The sequence below is a fragment of the Orcinus orca genome, chromosome 10, assembly GCF_937001465.1.
Source record: "Orcinus orca chromosome 10, mOrcOrc1.1, whole genome shotgun sequence".
Taxonomy (NCBI): Eukaryota; Metazoa; Chordata; class Mammalia; order Artiodactyla; family Delphinidae; genus Orcinus; species Orcinus orca.
Window position 1 is genome coordinate 7089615 of NC_064568.1, and position 17105 is coordinate 7106719.

Here is a 17105-nt window from a genome sequence, read left to right on the forward strand (position 1 = left end):
GCCACCGAAGCGCGCCTCGCCATGACGTCAAACTTCCGCGCCGGAAGCCGGCGGCCGCGCGGCCCGACGGCGGACAGGGCGCAAGGGCAGAGGCTGAGGTGGGGTTCCGGGCTCGCCTAGCTGAGGGGCGTGAGAAGGCCCGGAGGCGAGCTCGACGAGCAGACCTGCGCCCCGGTGAAGATCGACCCGGCTACAGCTGGCCGGGAGCCGGCTCTCTGTGAAGATGGCAGGGCCGGAGCTGCTGCTCGACTCCAACATCCGCCTCTGGGTGGTCCTGCCTATCGTTATCATCACCTTCTTCGTGGGCATGATTCGCCACTACGTGTCCATCCTGCTGCAGAGCGACAAAAAGCTCACCCAGGAACAAGTCTCCGACAGGTCAGCTCCCTCCCCTCTCCGACGATCTCACTCTCTCGTGACCTTGGGCGAGAAAGTGCAGGGGTTATGTCGGTTTGCCCGGGTTCACATCGCGCCCCCGCTAGCTGACTGTCCTTGGCTGAGTTACCCCTGTGTTTCACTTTCTTCATCTGCAAAAGGACGATGATACCAGGTCATGCCTCATAGAGCAGGCGTGGGGATTAAATTTTAGGTGATGTCTGTAAAACATTTCTCTAGATACAGGATAAGTTTCCATGAGCCTGAATGATCACAAAATGGGACATTTGGTTTCATAAATTTTTACTGCCTCAAAAGTTACTAAAATTTTTCTAAAATGTGTTAAACCAAAACTGAAAAATACACAAATAAAAAAATATTAGACAATATTTGGGAATAGAATGTATGTAAAAAGTGGTTCTCAAGATTGAAGAATACACTGACTCTTTGGAAAGGAAAAAAAACAAAAACTAGAGTTTTACTTTAAGAAAATGTTTTTCAGTTGCAAATTACCACTGCAAAACAGAAACTTTTCCTTTATAACCAGTACAAGGACTTATTTTTAGATGTTAATGAAAATGCAAAATTAAAAATTTCTTGTAGAATTTGCAGACCTTAGAGAAACTGAGTGTTTAGAACGTATAGGATGATTTAAGTTTGCCTTGCTTCAGGGTTTAAATGCCTCAAGGTCACTGATTCTCAACCCCACTTCTGCAAAATTGCTCAGCAGTATAGAGACCTAGCCGAATTTCTGTTCAGCCTGTGGAAGTCCTGAATTATCTATAGTGAACAAGGTTTTCTTGATGACCAACCATGTGCCCTGCACTGTGCTGTATGCTCTGGGGTACAAAATATGACAAGGTCAAGATCCTACTCTCAGTGAGTTTCAGTCCAAGTGATAAAACATGCACAAGGAAAATAGGAGATACCATTAACTTAGTGCTTAGGATATGCCAGTACAGTGGTAATCACTTTAAATGACATAGTATATGGGAAGAATTCAGCTTAAAGTCCTTCAGTATTTCCTTTTTGCTCTTTAAAAAAAAATGTGATAAAACACACATAACATAAAATTTTCCATTTCGACTGTTTTTAAGTATACAATTCAGTGGCATTAAGTACATTCACATTGTTGTGCAACTGTCACCACCGTCCACTTCCAGAATATTTTCCTCATCCCTAACAGAAACTCTGAGCCTATTAAATAATGACTCATTTCCTTCTCCCTCAGCCCCTGGGACCCACCGTTCTACTTTCTATCTCTAGGTACTTCCTATAAGTGGAATCATACAGTATTTGTCCCTTTGTGTCTGGCTCATTTCACTTAGTATAATGTGTTCATGGTTCATCCATGTTGTTGCAAATGAGGGGTTTCCTTCTTTTTCATGGCTGAATAATATTCCTCTGTGTGTGTGTCTATATATATATATATCATGTTGTCTTTATCCTTTCAAGGTTGTTTCTATATCTGGGCTATTGTGATTCATACTGCAATGATGCAAATATATATATATATTTTTAATGTGATTCTATTCTATTTTTCATTTTTTGTGGAACCTCCACACTATTTTCCATAAAGGTTGTACCAGTTTACATTCCCACTAGCAGGGGTTTCCTTTCCTCCCCCTTTTGCTTTTAAGATAAAGACTAAAATACAGTGGAACCCTTAAAAAGAAAGGAATCATGTTACATGGTACAACATAGATAAACCTTAAGGACATTAAGCTAAGTAAAAGAAACCAGACCCAAAAAGACAGTATCTGTATGATTCCATTTATGTGAAGTATCTAAAATAGTCAAATTCACAGAAAATATTGATAGAATGGTGGTTACCAGGAGCTGGGAGAGGGGGAATGGGGGAGTTACTGTGCAATGGGAAGAGTTTCAGGTTTGCAGGATGAAAAAGTTCCGGAGATCTATTTCACAACAATGTGAATATACTTAACACTACTGAACTGTGCGCTTACATGTGGTAAAGATGGTAAATTTTGTTACATGTTTTTCACCACAGTTTTTTAAAAAAGCATTGAGACTCACATGGCCTTGCATAGTCTGCCTCTTGCCAACCTCTCAAGCCTTGTCTCACCACATTTCTGTAGTCCTCTTTCTTCCAGCCATATGGCCTTTTCAGGTCCTCAGAGACAGTGCTTACTCCTCCCTCACAGCTGTTCCCTCCAGCACGTGGCCAAGGTAATCTCTACTCATCCTTAAGATTTCAATGTCATCATACTGCCTCAGCAAAGCTTTCTCCAAGACCTCGACTTACTAGACTCAGTCACATCCCCCATTCATCTCTCCTTCCTAGGACATAACAGATGAATTTCACATTTATTCCTGTGGTTATTTGATTAATGTTTTTCTCCCCCACTAAACTTTAATTTTGTGGAGATATTTGCTTTTTGATCACTGTTGTTCATGTCACCTAACATGGCACTCAGAAGCTCAAGAAGTATTTCTTCAATGAGAATAAATCTGTTATTATACACAATATGAATGGAGGCATAGGGAATTTAAATGACTCACCCAAGATCACATAATTAACAAGTGGCAGAGCAAAGACTTCAACCCATCCGTCTAACATCAGAGCTTAAATTGTTACCCATTATTGGAGACCCAGTGCTGCTTATACTGTCAGTGGTAAAGGACCAATTTTTTTGGTTTTTCAATTTCCAGTTTATCTCAGACTGGTGCTTTTGTAAAATTTTTTGATCACATATTTGGATGTTGTGACAATGTCAATTTACTATAAAGGTTTCTAAACCCTCACTCTCAGTGACTTTTCTTACCTCGTCACAGACCAGTGTTGGTACACAGGCCACATTGTGAATAGCTTTATTTATGTATTTATTTAAAAGATGTCCTTATTTATTTTTTTAATTTATTTTTGGCTGCATTAGGTCTTCGTTGCTGCGCATGGACTTTCTCTAGTTGTGGCCAGTGGGGGCTACTCTTCGTTGCAGTGCGTGGGCTTCTCATTGCGATGGCTTCTTTTCTTGTGAAGCATGGGCTCTAGGTGCACGGCGTTCAGTAGTTGTGATGCGTGGGCTCAGTAGTTGTGGCTCATGGCCTCTAGAGCGCAGGCTCAGTAGTTGTGGCACATGGGCTTAGTTGCTCCGCGGCATGTGGGATCTTCCCGGACCAGGGCTTGAACCCGTGTCCCCTTCATTGGCAGGCGGATTCTTAACCACTGCGCCACCAGAGAAGTCCATGAATAGCTTTAGACTAGCTCCCAGGGAACGAAACATATCACCTGTCACCTCTGTAGGCTTGTGTATAGAGCAGTCAGCTGTACAGTATAATGAGGTCAAGAGGAGGAGGACCAGAGAGAATTCCATGAGGCCACCGGGCATCAAGAAGAGTTCCATGGAATATTACCCAGCCATAAAAAGGAATGAAATGTTCCCATTTGCAGCAACATGGATGGACCTAGAGAATATTATGCTTAGTGAAATAAGCCAGATGAAGAGAAACACTGTATCACTTATATGTGAAATCTAAAATATAATACAAATGAATCTATATAGAAAACAGAAACAGACTCACAGACATAGAAAACAAACTTATGGTTACCGAAGGGCACCAGGAGGCGGGGAGGAACAAATTATGAGTATGGGATTAACAGATACAAACTACTGTACCTAAAATAGATAAGCAACAAGGATTTACTGTATAACACAGGGAATTATATCTAATATCTTGTAATAACCTATAATGGAAAATAATAAGCAAAAAAATACCTGAATCACTATGAAACTAATGCAATATTGTAAATCAACTATACTTCAATTAAAAAAAGAGTTCTAGGGCTTCCCTGGTGGCGCAGTAGTTGAGAGTCCGCCTGCCAATGCAGGGGACGCGGGTTCGTGCCCCCGTCTGGGAAGATCCCACATGCCGCGGAGCGCCTGGTTCCGTGAGCCATGGCCACTGAGCCTGCACGTCTGGAGACTGTGCTCCGCAACAGGAGAGGCCACAACAGTGAGAGGCCCGCGTACCGCAAAAAAAAAAAAAAAAAAAGTTCTATGGAGAAGGTGGGATTTGAAAAGGGTATTGGGGCATGATGAGGTAGAATTGGTGAGGGAGGGGGCGCTAGAGCAATCTCAGCACATGGAGAAGCTAGAATATGCATAAGGTGACAACGGGACCCTAAGCGTACCGGCTGACTGCTTAGGGCAGGTGGGCTACACCGTGGAGTAGACAGAAAACCAAGAACAGTTTTCTTGTGTTCATTTCTGTATACAGTTTTTTTCACTTTTCAAGAAGGATTTCCATTAACTTAAGGAGGTTTTTTATTCCCCTCATTAAAACAACCTTTGAAAATCTAGAAAAAAATTAGCATTTTTATCTCTTCTGTGTGATGTTTGTATCTTAGCACTGCCTACTTGTGGCATTACACTTTGTTATCTGTAATGATCAATTATGTTCAAGTATCAGATAATTTCATTTATTAATTCAATAAGTATTTATTGAAAGCTTACTAACAGCCTGAATCCTGAGTACAACTTCTATTTGTTTTCTGTGAGGTAACAACCCTGTCAAGTCTTGTACTCACTTCTCTATCGGGTTTAAAAACTTTCTTCGTTTATCCTCACCCTTCCTCCCTCCTCCTGGCCCCAGGTCTTCTGAGTTGCATCCAACTGCTACTCTTTTCACTCAGAGAAAGTTCCTTCTTAGCTCATTATAAAGTAAGAAAAAGCTGAGCGTAATGTGCCAAATGTGCCTTCCTCAGAAATCTTTGTTCAGGAACAGTCACTTCTGAAAAATGCTCTTTTGGAAAGCTCATTGTTGGGTTAAATATGTTCTACTGGTTTTAAGGACACTGTACTTTGAAAAGTTTCCGCACAGAGCTATTGCCAAATAGGCCCTGTCGTGTTTAAATAGGTGTTCTACTTTATTCTCTCATTTTCTTCTAGTGTTTCGCTTTTAAAAATCTCATTGTCTTGGTTGTATTTTTCAGTCAAGTCCTAATTCGAAGCAGAGTCCTCAGGGAAAACGGAAAATACATTCCCAAACAGGTACTCATAAATGAGTAAAGCTCCATGATTCACTGTTGAGGGCAGTAGATATCTGAGTGTTTTATAAGGGGACTCTTGGGGGAAAGCTGAAGGCGGGCAAGTCAGTAATTATGCTGTGTCCTGGTGGTGTTTGCTGTCATTGTGACCTTGCCCTTCTTGGGAAATTGTTTTTAAATGTGACCCAGCTAAAGTGTCAGGTCGGCTGCCAAGTAGGCTGCCAGCTCTGAGTGTAACAGCATATTCCAATGGCCTTCTGACTAAACCTTGGGGGAATAATTTGACAATGTGCTATGTCACAGTTTTAAGACTTAAAAAGTTCTTTTTTCTACTAGTCTTTCCTGACACGAAAATATTACTTCAACAACCCAGAGGATGGATTTTTCAAAAAAACTAAAAGGAAGGTTGTTCCTCCTTCTCCTATGACTGGTATGTTTATTCCCTTCTCTCATCTTTAAGGAAGACTTTTAACATTATTGGGGGGATGGGCAGGGAGGATGTCGTTTTATTTGAAATTTAAATTTTACAAGACAGTAATCTAAGGGACCTTAGGGATCATCAGATACAGGAATCTACAGAAGTGGGGTTCCCTTTTTCCAATAAATCTTCAGGGAACCCCAGTGTATAAAGTGGATTAAAAAAGAGCTCTCAGGGCTTCCCTGGTGGCGCAGTGGTTGAGAGTCCGCCTGCCGATGCAGGGGACACGGGTTCGTGCCCCAGTCCAGGAAGATCCCACATGTCGCGGAGCGGCTAGGCCCATGAGCCAAGGCTGCTGAACCTGCGCGTCCAGAGCCTGTGCTCCACAACGGGAGAGGCCACAACAGTGAGAGGCCCGCGTACCACAAAAAAAAAAAAAAAAAGAGCTCTCAGCTGAGGGGGTGGGGACTAGAGCCATTGTCCCTGGGTCTCTCCCCTTTGCTGTTCCTCAGGACCCGGGGCTCTGAGAAGCACAGCTGGAAAGCATTCCAGTCCCGGGTCCCATCCAGTGCCTGGATCCTACTGCTGACAGATGACCTCCAGATTCTGCCTGACTGTTCCCTAGACCATCCATTTCTTTGTCAGACATGATTGCTTGGCCCGTCCTACAGTTTTTCCTCTAACAGATTTCTTACTTTCTCTGATCCCAGTCATGTGAAAAATACAACATCTTTAAGGTAAAACAAAATAACTTATTATTCAGTGTTGCCTATCCACTCATTTCAGTACCTATTTCTTTAGGTGAGATAACCAGTTATTTAAAACCTAGACAAAAGATACTGGAATTGATTTTAATAAGTCTTTTAGAAAACCTACAAGAAAAAAAAGACCAGTAAGTATATGAAAAGATACTTGACATCACTAAAATCAGTGGAATGCAAATTAAAACAAGATGTCGTTTTTAGCCCATTAAACTGGCAAAGATTGAAGAGCTTGACCAAAACTGCTATTGTCAAGGTCATGGGAAGTTAGGCCCTCTCACTGTTGTTGAAAGTCAGTTTTAAATTTAAATGGTCAAATCCCTTGGCCCAGAAATTCTTCTAAGAGTTTCTCTTACAGAAACACTTACATAAACATGCAGATTTATGTACAAGGAAGTTGTTGGTAACACTGTTTACTGGCCAAAAAACCAAACAAACAAACAAAAAAACAATCTATAGGCCTACCCAGAAGTGATGAATGACCACACGGTGGACTCCCATGCAGACATTAAAAATAATGAGAGATATTATATCAATGTGGAAACATCATTCACAATATGTTAACTTTTTAAAATTAAGAAGCAGAATAGGGACTTCCCTGGTGGCGCACTTGTTGGGAATCCGCCTGCCAGTGCAGGGGACACGGGTTTGAGCCCTGGTCCAGGAAGATCCCACATGCCGTGGAGCAACTAGGCCCATGTGCCGCATCTACCGAGCCTGTGCTTTAGAGCCCACGAGCCACAACTACTGAGCACTTGTTCCACAACTACTGAAGCCCGTGCGCCTAGAGCCCATGCTTTGCAACAAGAGAAGCCACTGCAATGAGAAGCACGCACACCGCAACGAAGAGTAGCTCCCGCTCGCCACAAGTAGAGAAAGCCTGAGGGCAGCAACGAAGACCCAATGCAGCCAAAAATAAATAATAAATTAATTAAGTAAGTAAAAAAAAAAAAAGAATCTGCCTGCCAATGCAGGGGACACGGGTTCGAGCCCTGGTCAGGGAAGATCCCACGTGCCATGGAGCAACTAAGCCCGTGCGCCACAACTACTGAGCCTGCACTCTAGAGCCCGCGAGCCACAACTACTGCCCGTGTGCCACAACTACTGAAGCCCGCGCACCTAGAGCCCATGCTCCACAACTAGAGAAGCCACTGCAATGAGAAGCCCACGCACCACAACACAGAGTAGCCCCCACTTGCCAGAACCAGAGAAAGCCCGCGCGTAGCAACGAAGACCCAACACGGTCAAAAAACAAAACAAACAAAAAAAAGTAGCAGAATAGTAAGCATAGTAGTCCTTTATATGTATATATATATAGAGAGAGAGAGAGAGAGAGAGAGAAACTATTGTGTGTATATTCATGTATAATTGCATATGTATGTTTTTATAGATATATAAAGATGGAAGGAGATAAAACAAACAGCTAAAAATGTTCAGAGAGTAGGCTCAGAGGAACTATCTGCATCCTGTGTTTCTATGTCGTTTGAATTTTTTACAATGAGCTTGTATTACTTTAATTATCAAATAAATTTAAAACTTACAAAAATAGGAGTAAGTCCCTGCCAACAGTGGTAACAGGTATTGGTTTCTTGTGTTTTTGTCTTAGATCCCACTATGCTCACAGACATGATGAAGGGCAATGTCACAAATGTCCTCCCTATGATTCTTATTGGTGGATGGATCAACATGACATTTTCAGGCTTTGTCACAAGTAAGTTACAGACCCAGAAGACTTAAGGTTTACTTCATCTGTGATCCTTTCCCATGACCCTATTCAGAAATCCAAGGGCTGCTGAGACACTACTATCATGGGTCCTGTGTTCTCTAGTGGAAACTGATAAGTCTTTGAACAAAAAAATTTAGTATGATCTGATTTTATGGCTCTTATCCCAAAATGATCATAAGTTCATGATGTGGTTGCTTTTTTACTAATAGGGACTCAAACAAGTGGCTTGCTAGTTTATATCCGAAACTAGTTTGGTATTCTAGTGAGTAGGGAAAGGGAAGCCTATTTCTGTCTTCACTTCATTTTCTAGGTGTTGGGGTGAGTTGTTGGTCAATTTGTAAGCTGCTTTGATTTAAATGAACTAGGTTTCTCAGTAATGTAGTTCTTTGTGTGTATGTATTTCACTTTGGGCTTAACAGATCAGTGCAAGTTTCTTTCCCAGATTTTGGGACACAGCTCAGTTTGAGCCCCTGCTTCTTAAGCACTAGAGAAGCTGGTGTTCAAGGAACTAGAGCAGAGTGACATTTGACTGTTAATTCTTCAGAAGGTGACACACATCTCCTTGTGGAAATCATTTTCTAAACACTTTATGGTACAGATTTCCCACCTCCTCAGGGAAAGAATATGTGCATCACACTTAAACTGTTCTACAAAGGAAGCTGGGAGTGATTCTGAATTTTTTTTTCTTCTCTGCAGCCAAGGTCCCATTTCCATTGACCCTCCGTTTTAAGCCTATGCTACAGCAAGGAATTGAACTACTCACATTAGATGCCTCCTGGTAAGGACTTTCTTCTATTTAATAAAAACACCAACCAAAATCTAAAACAGGGATCTCTTGAATAGGATTTCCAGTTTGCCTGCTTCACTGGAATGGGTTTTTGGAGTTTTTCTCATTGAAACTCCACTCAATGCCACAGGTGGATTATGGCAACTTTTACATGAGTCTTGCAAAAGGAGAGAATGTATCAGCCTCTTTAATTAATTAATTTTATTTTTGGCTGCGTTGAGTCTTCGTTGCTGCACACGGGCTTTCTCTAGTTGTGGCGAGCGGGGGCTACTCTTCATTGCAGTGCGCGGCCTTCTCATTGCAATGGCTTCTCTTGTTACGGAGCACGGGCTCTGGGTGTGCAGGCTTCCGTAGTTGTGGCACATGGGCTCAGTAGCTGTGGCTTGCGGGCTCTAGAGCATAGGCTCAGTAGTTGTGGTGCATGGGCTCCGTTGCTCCACGGCATGTGGGATCTTCCTGGACCAGGGCTCAAACCCGTGTCCCCTGCATTGGCAGGCAGATTCTTAACCACTGCACCACCAGGGAAGCCCTGTATCTGCCTCTTTTTCCCTAGCATCGTGGGGCTTAGGAGTCCAAGAGCAGATGTGTCCACCCCAAGAAATTTAAAAGATAAAGCCAGGAACTCTGGCCAAGGCAGACTTTTTAGCAATACATACCCTGGAGCTTATGGAAGTGGATGTTGGTATTCTTTTTTCCAAAATACATTACTGCTAATAACAACATTAATCCTTTTCATTGGTACCAGTCACTGTTCTAAGGATTTTCCATATATTATTTTATAATACATGGAAACCCTATGAAGTAATTGGAGACACTGAGATTTGACCACAAACCTGTCCAAATCCAACATCGTGTCTTACCATTCTGTTTTTTATAGCCAGAGTAATAAAACCCAAAATCTGAAGAGCTCTTAGAACACTGCTACAGCCTCTGGAATGCAGCAGTGCTTCTTCATGTGGTCTCTCCAGATTATTTTGTCTATGGCTTCCCAAAGACTAGCATCTAAAGGAAGCCAAACAGTAGGAGGAGGAGGCGAAAGGGAAACAGGGGTAACCAGTGCTGATCTTGATTCACTCCCCGGTTGGAGCAGAGCAGTCTCTGGTTTTTTGGGAGGGACAGGATAGACCCGGTGCTGGGAGAGTCTTGGCTATGCACCCTTACCCCAGAGGAGAAAAGCTATACTTAATATGAGTAGCATGACTCTATTAAACCTTGACCTTCCAGTCTCATGGGGGCTAAACAAAAACTTCATGGGCTGGAGAAAAGCTTTCTTGTCTTTTCTCAGCATGTGATATACTCGCATGGACAAAGGAGCCTAGAACCGGATATAAACTAGCTTACCAACCTGCCACATTATGTACAGATAGGTGTGACCCAAGTATTGGAATGAAGTGTGGGTTCTTTCCATCTCTGTATCATTTCTTATACTCTTTAGTTTTTATTATATGCGAGCATGTTAACTTTATTGAGGTAAGGTGGGAAACCTAAGCTAAGGAGAGCTTTGATGATAATAGTTCAAAACTTGGAATGGCTTTCCCAGTTGCTACAGTCTTCAGTATGAAGCCCACCAACACTTGTGATTCCTTCTAGAGAATGGAATTCAGGACAGGAGGCCTCTTTCTATTTATATTTTATGTACTTAAGTATTGTTTACATTTATTATATATAACAAGTGTGTGTTGTTTTTATGATTACAAATAATAAATGGTTTGAAAACCCATTATGTATGAAGGAAAAATTAAATTAAACAAAGCTTGCATTCCCTGATAAAATGAAGCACACCAGTTGTGAGTTCAGTTCCTGCTACTGAATGCCAAAGAATTTATCACATAGCCGGAAGGAGCAGTTTGCCTCCATATATTACCTTATTCTATCCTCATGGCAGCTCTGTGAAGTGAGTGGAGGAATTGAGATTTGACCCCAAAGTCTGTCCAAATCCAGTGCTCAGCTTTTCGCATGCAGAGAGCTATAACTATTTGTAACGTGGCCTTCACAACTTGTGTTTCTTCTTTGGTTGTGCTTTGGATGACTACAGCCTGCCCCAGGTGATTCCTTTACATACTCTGAACAGCTCTGGTTGGTAGAAAAGTGTGTGAACTACATTAATTCTGAAATAACTTACCTACGTTGTTTCACTTTTGCTTCCTAGGGTGAGTTCTGCATCCTGGTATTTCCTCAATGTCTTTGGGCTTCGAAGCATTTACTCTCTGATTTTGGGCCAAGATAATGGTAAGAAGCAAATACTTCAATAGATGAGTCATTCATGCCAGGGCCAGAATGATCATGTAGGCTATGCTGTTTGTGAACACAGTCAAATACAGTGCTTCATTCCTTAAACGTATTCATAAGTTTCTGAGGTATTCTGAGTCTTAAAAACCCCAGGGTCAGACTGAAGATCTGAATTCTCCTTGGTAATCATGGGGACAGTATTTAGTTGCCCAGAGTCTGATGCCCTCCTGTGAGGGATCCAGCACCAGCAATACAAGCCTGTAAACCTGAAGCTGAAAGAAGGCCGGGTTTGATCAGTTTACTCATTGCCTAGAGTTCCTGCTGGTATCAATCCTGGCTCTCTTACTTAATAGCTGGGACCTTGGGCAAGTTACTTACCCACTCCAATCCTCTGTTTGCCTATCTTAATAATTGACTTCTGGGTTTGTTGTTAGGAGTAGATGAGGTAGATACATAAAGTACTTAGTGAAGTACCTGGCATGTAGGAGTTGCTCAGTAACTGATGGCTGTTGTTAGTGTTACTTAAATTTGAAATAAAGTTTAGCACTTCCTTTAGTTATCTTCCGTCTCCTGCTATTATCATGTCCATTTTTCAGAAGAGGTAAAGTGTTTTCACATAGTGCGTGACAGGGCCAGTGAACTGTCATATGGTTCTCTAACCCACTGCCAAGCATCTGTAAGTGCTGTGTAAGGACCATCCTTCTCCGAGGGTCCTGGGTGCTTTCTGCGCCCTGGCACTCATGCGGATGTGTCTTACGCTGCAGCTGCTGACCAATCACGGATGATGCAGGAACAGATGACTGGAGCAGCCATGGCCATGCCTGCAGACACCAACAAAGCTTTTAAGGTACACTCACTTCTCCTCCGAGCTTCACTGAAGCTCGGAAAGGTGTTACCAGAGTTACCTTTAAAGATGAATTTCCTGGGCTTCCCTGGTGGTGCAGTGGTTGAGAGTCCACCTGCCGATGCAGGGGACACGGGTTTGTGCCCCGGTCTGGAATGATCCCACATGCCGCGGAGCGGCTGGGCCTGTGAGCCATGGCCGCTGAGCCTGCGCGTCCGGAGCCTGTGCTCCGCAACGGGAGAGACCACAACAGTGAGAGGCCTGCGTGCTGCAAAAAAAAAAAAAAAATGAATTTCCTGAAGTGAGTGTAGTATGTATGGTTCCATCCTTTAAATTTAGCAAAAATGTATTTCCATTTACATGTCTCTTATTCCAGAGACAGAATCATCTGTTAAGTAAATTAGAGATTCTTGGTACTTTTACTGGTTTTTATATGCTCACCCCATTTAATCCACACTGTAAATAAAGTTATAAAAACAGCCCAATCAGAGGTACCAGCTAAACATTTGGAATATTTTGAACTTTTTTGGACCATGATATAAATTTCATTCAGTAAAATCTAAATTGGGAATTCCTTGGCGGTCCAGTGCTTAGGACTCCGTGCTCTGACTGCTGAGGGCCTGGGCTCAGTCCATGGCCAAGGAACTAACATCCCACAGGCCACACGGCACAGCCAAAAAAAAAAAAAAAAAAATCTAAATTACTTACAGCCTTTCATGAAATGATTCTGGAATTTGTAAAATCCAATATCATTTTTGTACAGCAAACTCTCACTAATTTTTCATGATAAAAACTAGAAATAGAGGTGAATTTGCTCATCTTGATGAAAGATATCTATGAAAGACCCACAGCTAACATCCATACTCATACTGAAAGCTTTTCCCCTAGGGTTAGGAACAAGACAAGGATGTCCACTCTCGCCACTTCTATTCAACATTGTACTAGATGTTCTAGCCTGGACAGTTAGGCAAGAAAAAGAAAGAAAAGGCATCTAGATTAGAAAGGAAGAAGTAAAACTATCTTTGTTTGCAAATAACATGGTCTCGTATATAGAATATCATAAGGAATCCACAAAAAAACTATTACACGTAATAAGTTCAGCAAGGTTTTAGGATACAAGATCAATATTCAGAAAGCAGTCATTGTTCTACACACTGGTAATAAAGAATCTGAAAAATTGAAATTAAGAAAACAATTCCAAACCATAATGGAAAAGAATGTAAAAAAGTAATGTCTATATGCGTATAACTGATTCACTTTTCTGTATAGCAGAGATTGGTATGACATTTGTAAATCAACTATACTTCAAATAAAAAAAAATTTTAAAAACCCAATTCCACTTACAATAGTATCAAAAAGAAATAAGAAGAAATTTAAAACACGCAAGACTTGTACACTGATAATTGTAAAATACTGCTGAAAGAAACTAAAGAAGACCTAAATAAATGGAAATATATCCATGTACATATTATCTTGACTTAATATTATCAAGATGGCAATAGCCCTAGATCTGTTGATCTACAGATTCAACATAATCCCTATCAAAATTCCACCAACGTTTCTTGCAGAAATTGGCATCTGATCCAGAAGTTCATATGGAGATGAAAGGGCCCCAGAACAGGCAAAACGATGTTGAATAATAACAAAGTTGGAAGACACACACTTCCTGATCTGAAAACCTACTTCTGAGCTACAGTAATCAAGACTGTGTGGGGGGTGGGGGGCTTCCCTGGTGGCGCAGTGGTTAAGAACCCGCCTGCCAATGCAGGGGACACGGGTTTGAGCCCTGGCCCGGGAAGATCCCACATGCCACAGAGCAACTAAGCTCATGTGCCACAACTACTGAGCCTGTGCTCTAGAGCCTGCGAGCCGCAACTACTAAAGCCCGTACACCTAGAGCCTGTGCTCCACAGCAAGAGAAGCCACTGCAATGGGAAGCCCATGCACCGCAACGAAGAGTAGCCCCCGCTCACCACAACTAGAGAAAGCCCGCATGCAGCAACGAAGACCCAACACAGCCAAAAATAAAAATAAAATAAATAAATTTATTTAAAAAAAAAAAAAAAAAGACTGTGTGGGATTGGCATATGGACAGACATCCAGATCAACAGAATAGAATTGAGAGTTCAGAAATAAATCCATACATTTAGATCAAATGATTTTTGACAAAGGTGCCAAGACAATTCAGTGGGGGAGAAAAGATTCTTATTGCTTACTGGGTACAGGGTTTCTGTTTCAGGGGATGAAAAATTTGGAAATAGATAGTGGTGATGGTTGCACAGCATTGTGAACCTAATAAATGCCACTTAACAGTGGCTAAAAGTGGCAAATTTTGTATTGTATATATATTTTAACACAATAAAAAAAATTTTTTGAATAGAAGTTTTTAAATGGGTTAAAGACTTAAAGAACTAAAATTATAAAGCTCTTAAAAGAAAACATAGGTGTAAATGTTTGTGACCTTGGATTAGGCCATGGTTTCTTAGATATGACATCAAAAGCATTAGCAGCGAAAGGAAAAATAGATAAGTGGAACTTTGTCAAAATGAAGACTGTGGGCTTCCCTGGTGGCACAGTGGTTGAGAGTCCACCTGCCGATGCAGGGGACACAGGTTCGTGCCCTGGTCTGGGAAGATCCTACGTGCTGCAGAGCGGCTAGGCTCGTGAGCCATGGCCACTGAGCCTGCGCATCCGGAGCCTGTGCTCTGCAACGTGAGAGGCCACAACAAAGAGAGGCCCACGTACCGCAAAAAAAAGAAAAAAAAAAACCCACAATGAGATACAAAGATGGATAATGAGTGTTGACAAAGATGCAAAGAAACTGGAACCCTCATACCTGCTGGTGATTGTGCAGCCACTTCGGAACACAGTTTTTAGCCTTTCCTCAAAGAGTTAAACATAGTTACCATATATGACCCAGCAGTTCTACTCTTAGCTAAGTACCCAAGAGAATTGAAAACACATATTCACACAAAAACTTGTTCAGGGACTTCCCGGGTGGTGCAGTGGTTAAGAATCCGCCTGCCAATGCAGGGGAAAAGGGTTTGATCCCTGGTCCGGGAAGATCCCACATGCTGCGGAGCAACCAAGCCCATGAGCCACAACTACTAAGCCTGTGCTCTAGAGCCCTCAAGCCACAACTACTGAAGCCCGCATGCCTAGAAGCCCGTGCTCCGCAGCAAGAGAAGCAACCGCAATGAGAAGCCCACGCACTGCAAGGAAGAGTAGCCCCCGCTCGCTGCAACTACAGAAAGCCCGCGCAGCAACGAAGCCCCAACAAAGCCAAAAAAAAAAGATACAGAAAGTAAAGTAGTAGTTGCCAGGGTTTGAGGGAGGGGATAGTGGGGAGTGTTTGCTATTTGGTATGGAGTTGTTTTTGCAGTGACGAAAGTGTTCTGGAATTAGGTAGTGGTGATGGTTGCACATCTTTGTGAATATACTAAAAACCACTAAATTGCACACATTAAAGGGGTGAATTTGACGGCCTAAATTATATATTTAAAAACCCACACCCATGAGCTAACATTTGTATTGCACATGAAGTTTCACACAACATTTTTTAAAAACCTACTAAAGGCGAAAGTAGTCAGCATTAATAGAATACTTGAGAAGTGTAATTAGTTGCCAGCGCCAATGACTTTGAACAAATTCTTTCTTTCTTAGCCTAGTCTCCTAGTCTGTCACTTGGGGGCGGGGGGTGGGTAAGGGGAGAGCAGCACCTACCTCATAGGATTGAGTGAGCATCACGTGTACATAGCTGAACCCAGCTCCTGGCCCAAGCAGGTCAGCGCTGCTCTTATAACAGCCCTTCTCTCCCTGCCCCCACGTTCTCTTCCTCTGCAGACAGAGTGGGAAGCTTTGGAGCTGACGGATCACCAGTGGGCACTAGATGATGTCGAAGAGGAGCTCATGGCCAAAGACCTCCACTTTGAAGGCATGTTCAAAAAGGAATTACAGACCTCTATTTTTTGAAGACCAAGCGGGGGTCAGCTGTGTCAGGAACTCGGAGTAGCGCTTAACCTTGTAACTTTTGTTTGAGCTGGAGCCTCTCGGAATAAAAAGGGGGATGCGTGAGCTGGCGGGTGTGCAGCAAGGATTGTTCTTGTCTGAGCTGGGTTCCCCTTTATGTTTGAAACCAGAAGAAACATGAGGAGTGTGTGCTGCATGACTTGCCCAGAAACAACTAGTTTTGAAATATTTAAAATTTTCCTTTTGGTGACTCTAGTAATAAAAGTAAGAGAGGGGGGAAACTCAAGCTAGTGATAATATATAAAACTTACAAAAAATTCAGGAATTTCAGAAAAAGTGTTGTCAATTAAACCTAATTATTATGTACAGTCACTCTGACTTCTAAACCATAGTAAACTCCTGTTTTCTTGGGATCCAAACACCCCGCGTTTTACCTTTAATTTTTTGTTAGTATTTTTATAACTTTCCTTACGCAAATAATACATTTTCATTACCGAAAATTTAGGACCGATGGATAAGCAAAACGAAACTCTCTGTGTTGTTCATTTTGCACCTGCAGAATGACATGAAGAGCCAATCTGTTAAAACCTTATTCAAACAAACTCTTTTCAGAGTGAATACCCAGGGCCAGGACAGACTTAGCAAACCTTCTCTCTGTCTTAATACTGTCCAGTGAAAATTGGTGACCCTGAGACACTGCCAGATTCTCAAGTGCCTTTGGGATCCTCAAAGACTTCAACGGTTAAGTAATGCAAGGTCTTGATCTGGAGTTCAGAATATATCAAATCCGTTGACAAATCAGTGCTGTACTGTATATGGCTACTCTGTTGAACGAAAGACCCCATGTCCGAGTTATTCTGGATGAGAGAGAGCTTACATATGGTTGTAAGAAGGGAGAGAGGAGAACAAATTTTTAAAATTAAAAAAAAAAAAAGAAGAGAGGGTGATTGCTGGCAGACACATAGGTAAGGGTTGCCCAGGAATAATT

At 42.1% G+C, this 17105-nt stretch overlaps 1 protein-coding gene across 2 annotated transcripts; it reads left to right on the forward strand.

Moving 5' to 3' along the window:
• Positions 1-31: 31 nt before the first annotated feature.
• EMC3 (ER membrane protein complex subunit 3) lies at positions 32-16222 on the forward strand. 2 transcript variants are annotated; one of them, XM_004274824.4, is made up of 8 exons: positions 32-378; positions 5330-5387; positions 5720-5813; positions 8169-8273; positions 8985-9066; positions 11225-11304; positions 12069-12151; positions 15992-16222. In XM_004274824.4, exons 1-8 carry the CDS (start codon positions 224-226, stop codon positions 16118-16120), a joined length of 786 nt encoding a protein of 261 aa, XP_004274872.1. In that variant the 5' UTR covers positions 32-223; the 3' UTR covers positions 16121-16222. The 2 variants fall into 2 exon arrangements, with proteins under 2 accessions (XP_004274872.1, XP_049572180.1); XM_049716223.1 differs by having other exon boundaries at positions 70-378; positions 15954-16222.
• Positions 16223-17105: the final 883 nt, after the last annotated feature.

Coding starts and splice junctions, on each gene's coding strand:
- EMC3 (XM_004274824.4), top strand. CDS start 224: ATGGCAGGGCCGGAGCTGCTGCTCGACTCCAACATCCGCCTCTGGGTG. Junction 379..5,329: donor CAGGAACAAGTCTCCGACAG/GTCAGCTCCCTC, acceptor TGTATTTTTCAG/TCAAGTCCTAATTCGAAGCA. Junction 5,388..5,719: donor GAAAATACATTCCCAAACAG/GTACTCATAAAT, acceptor TTTTTCTACTAG/TCTTTCCTGACACGAAAATA.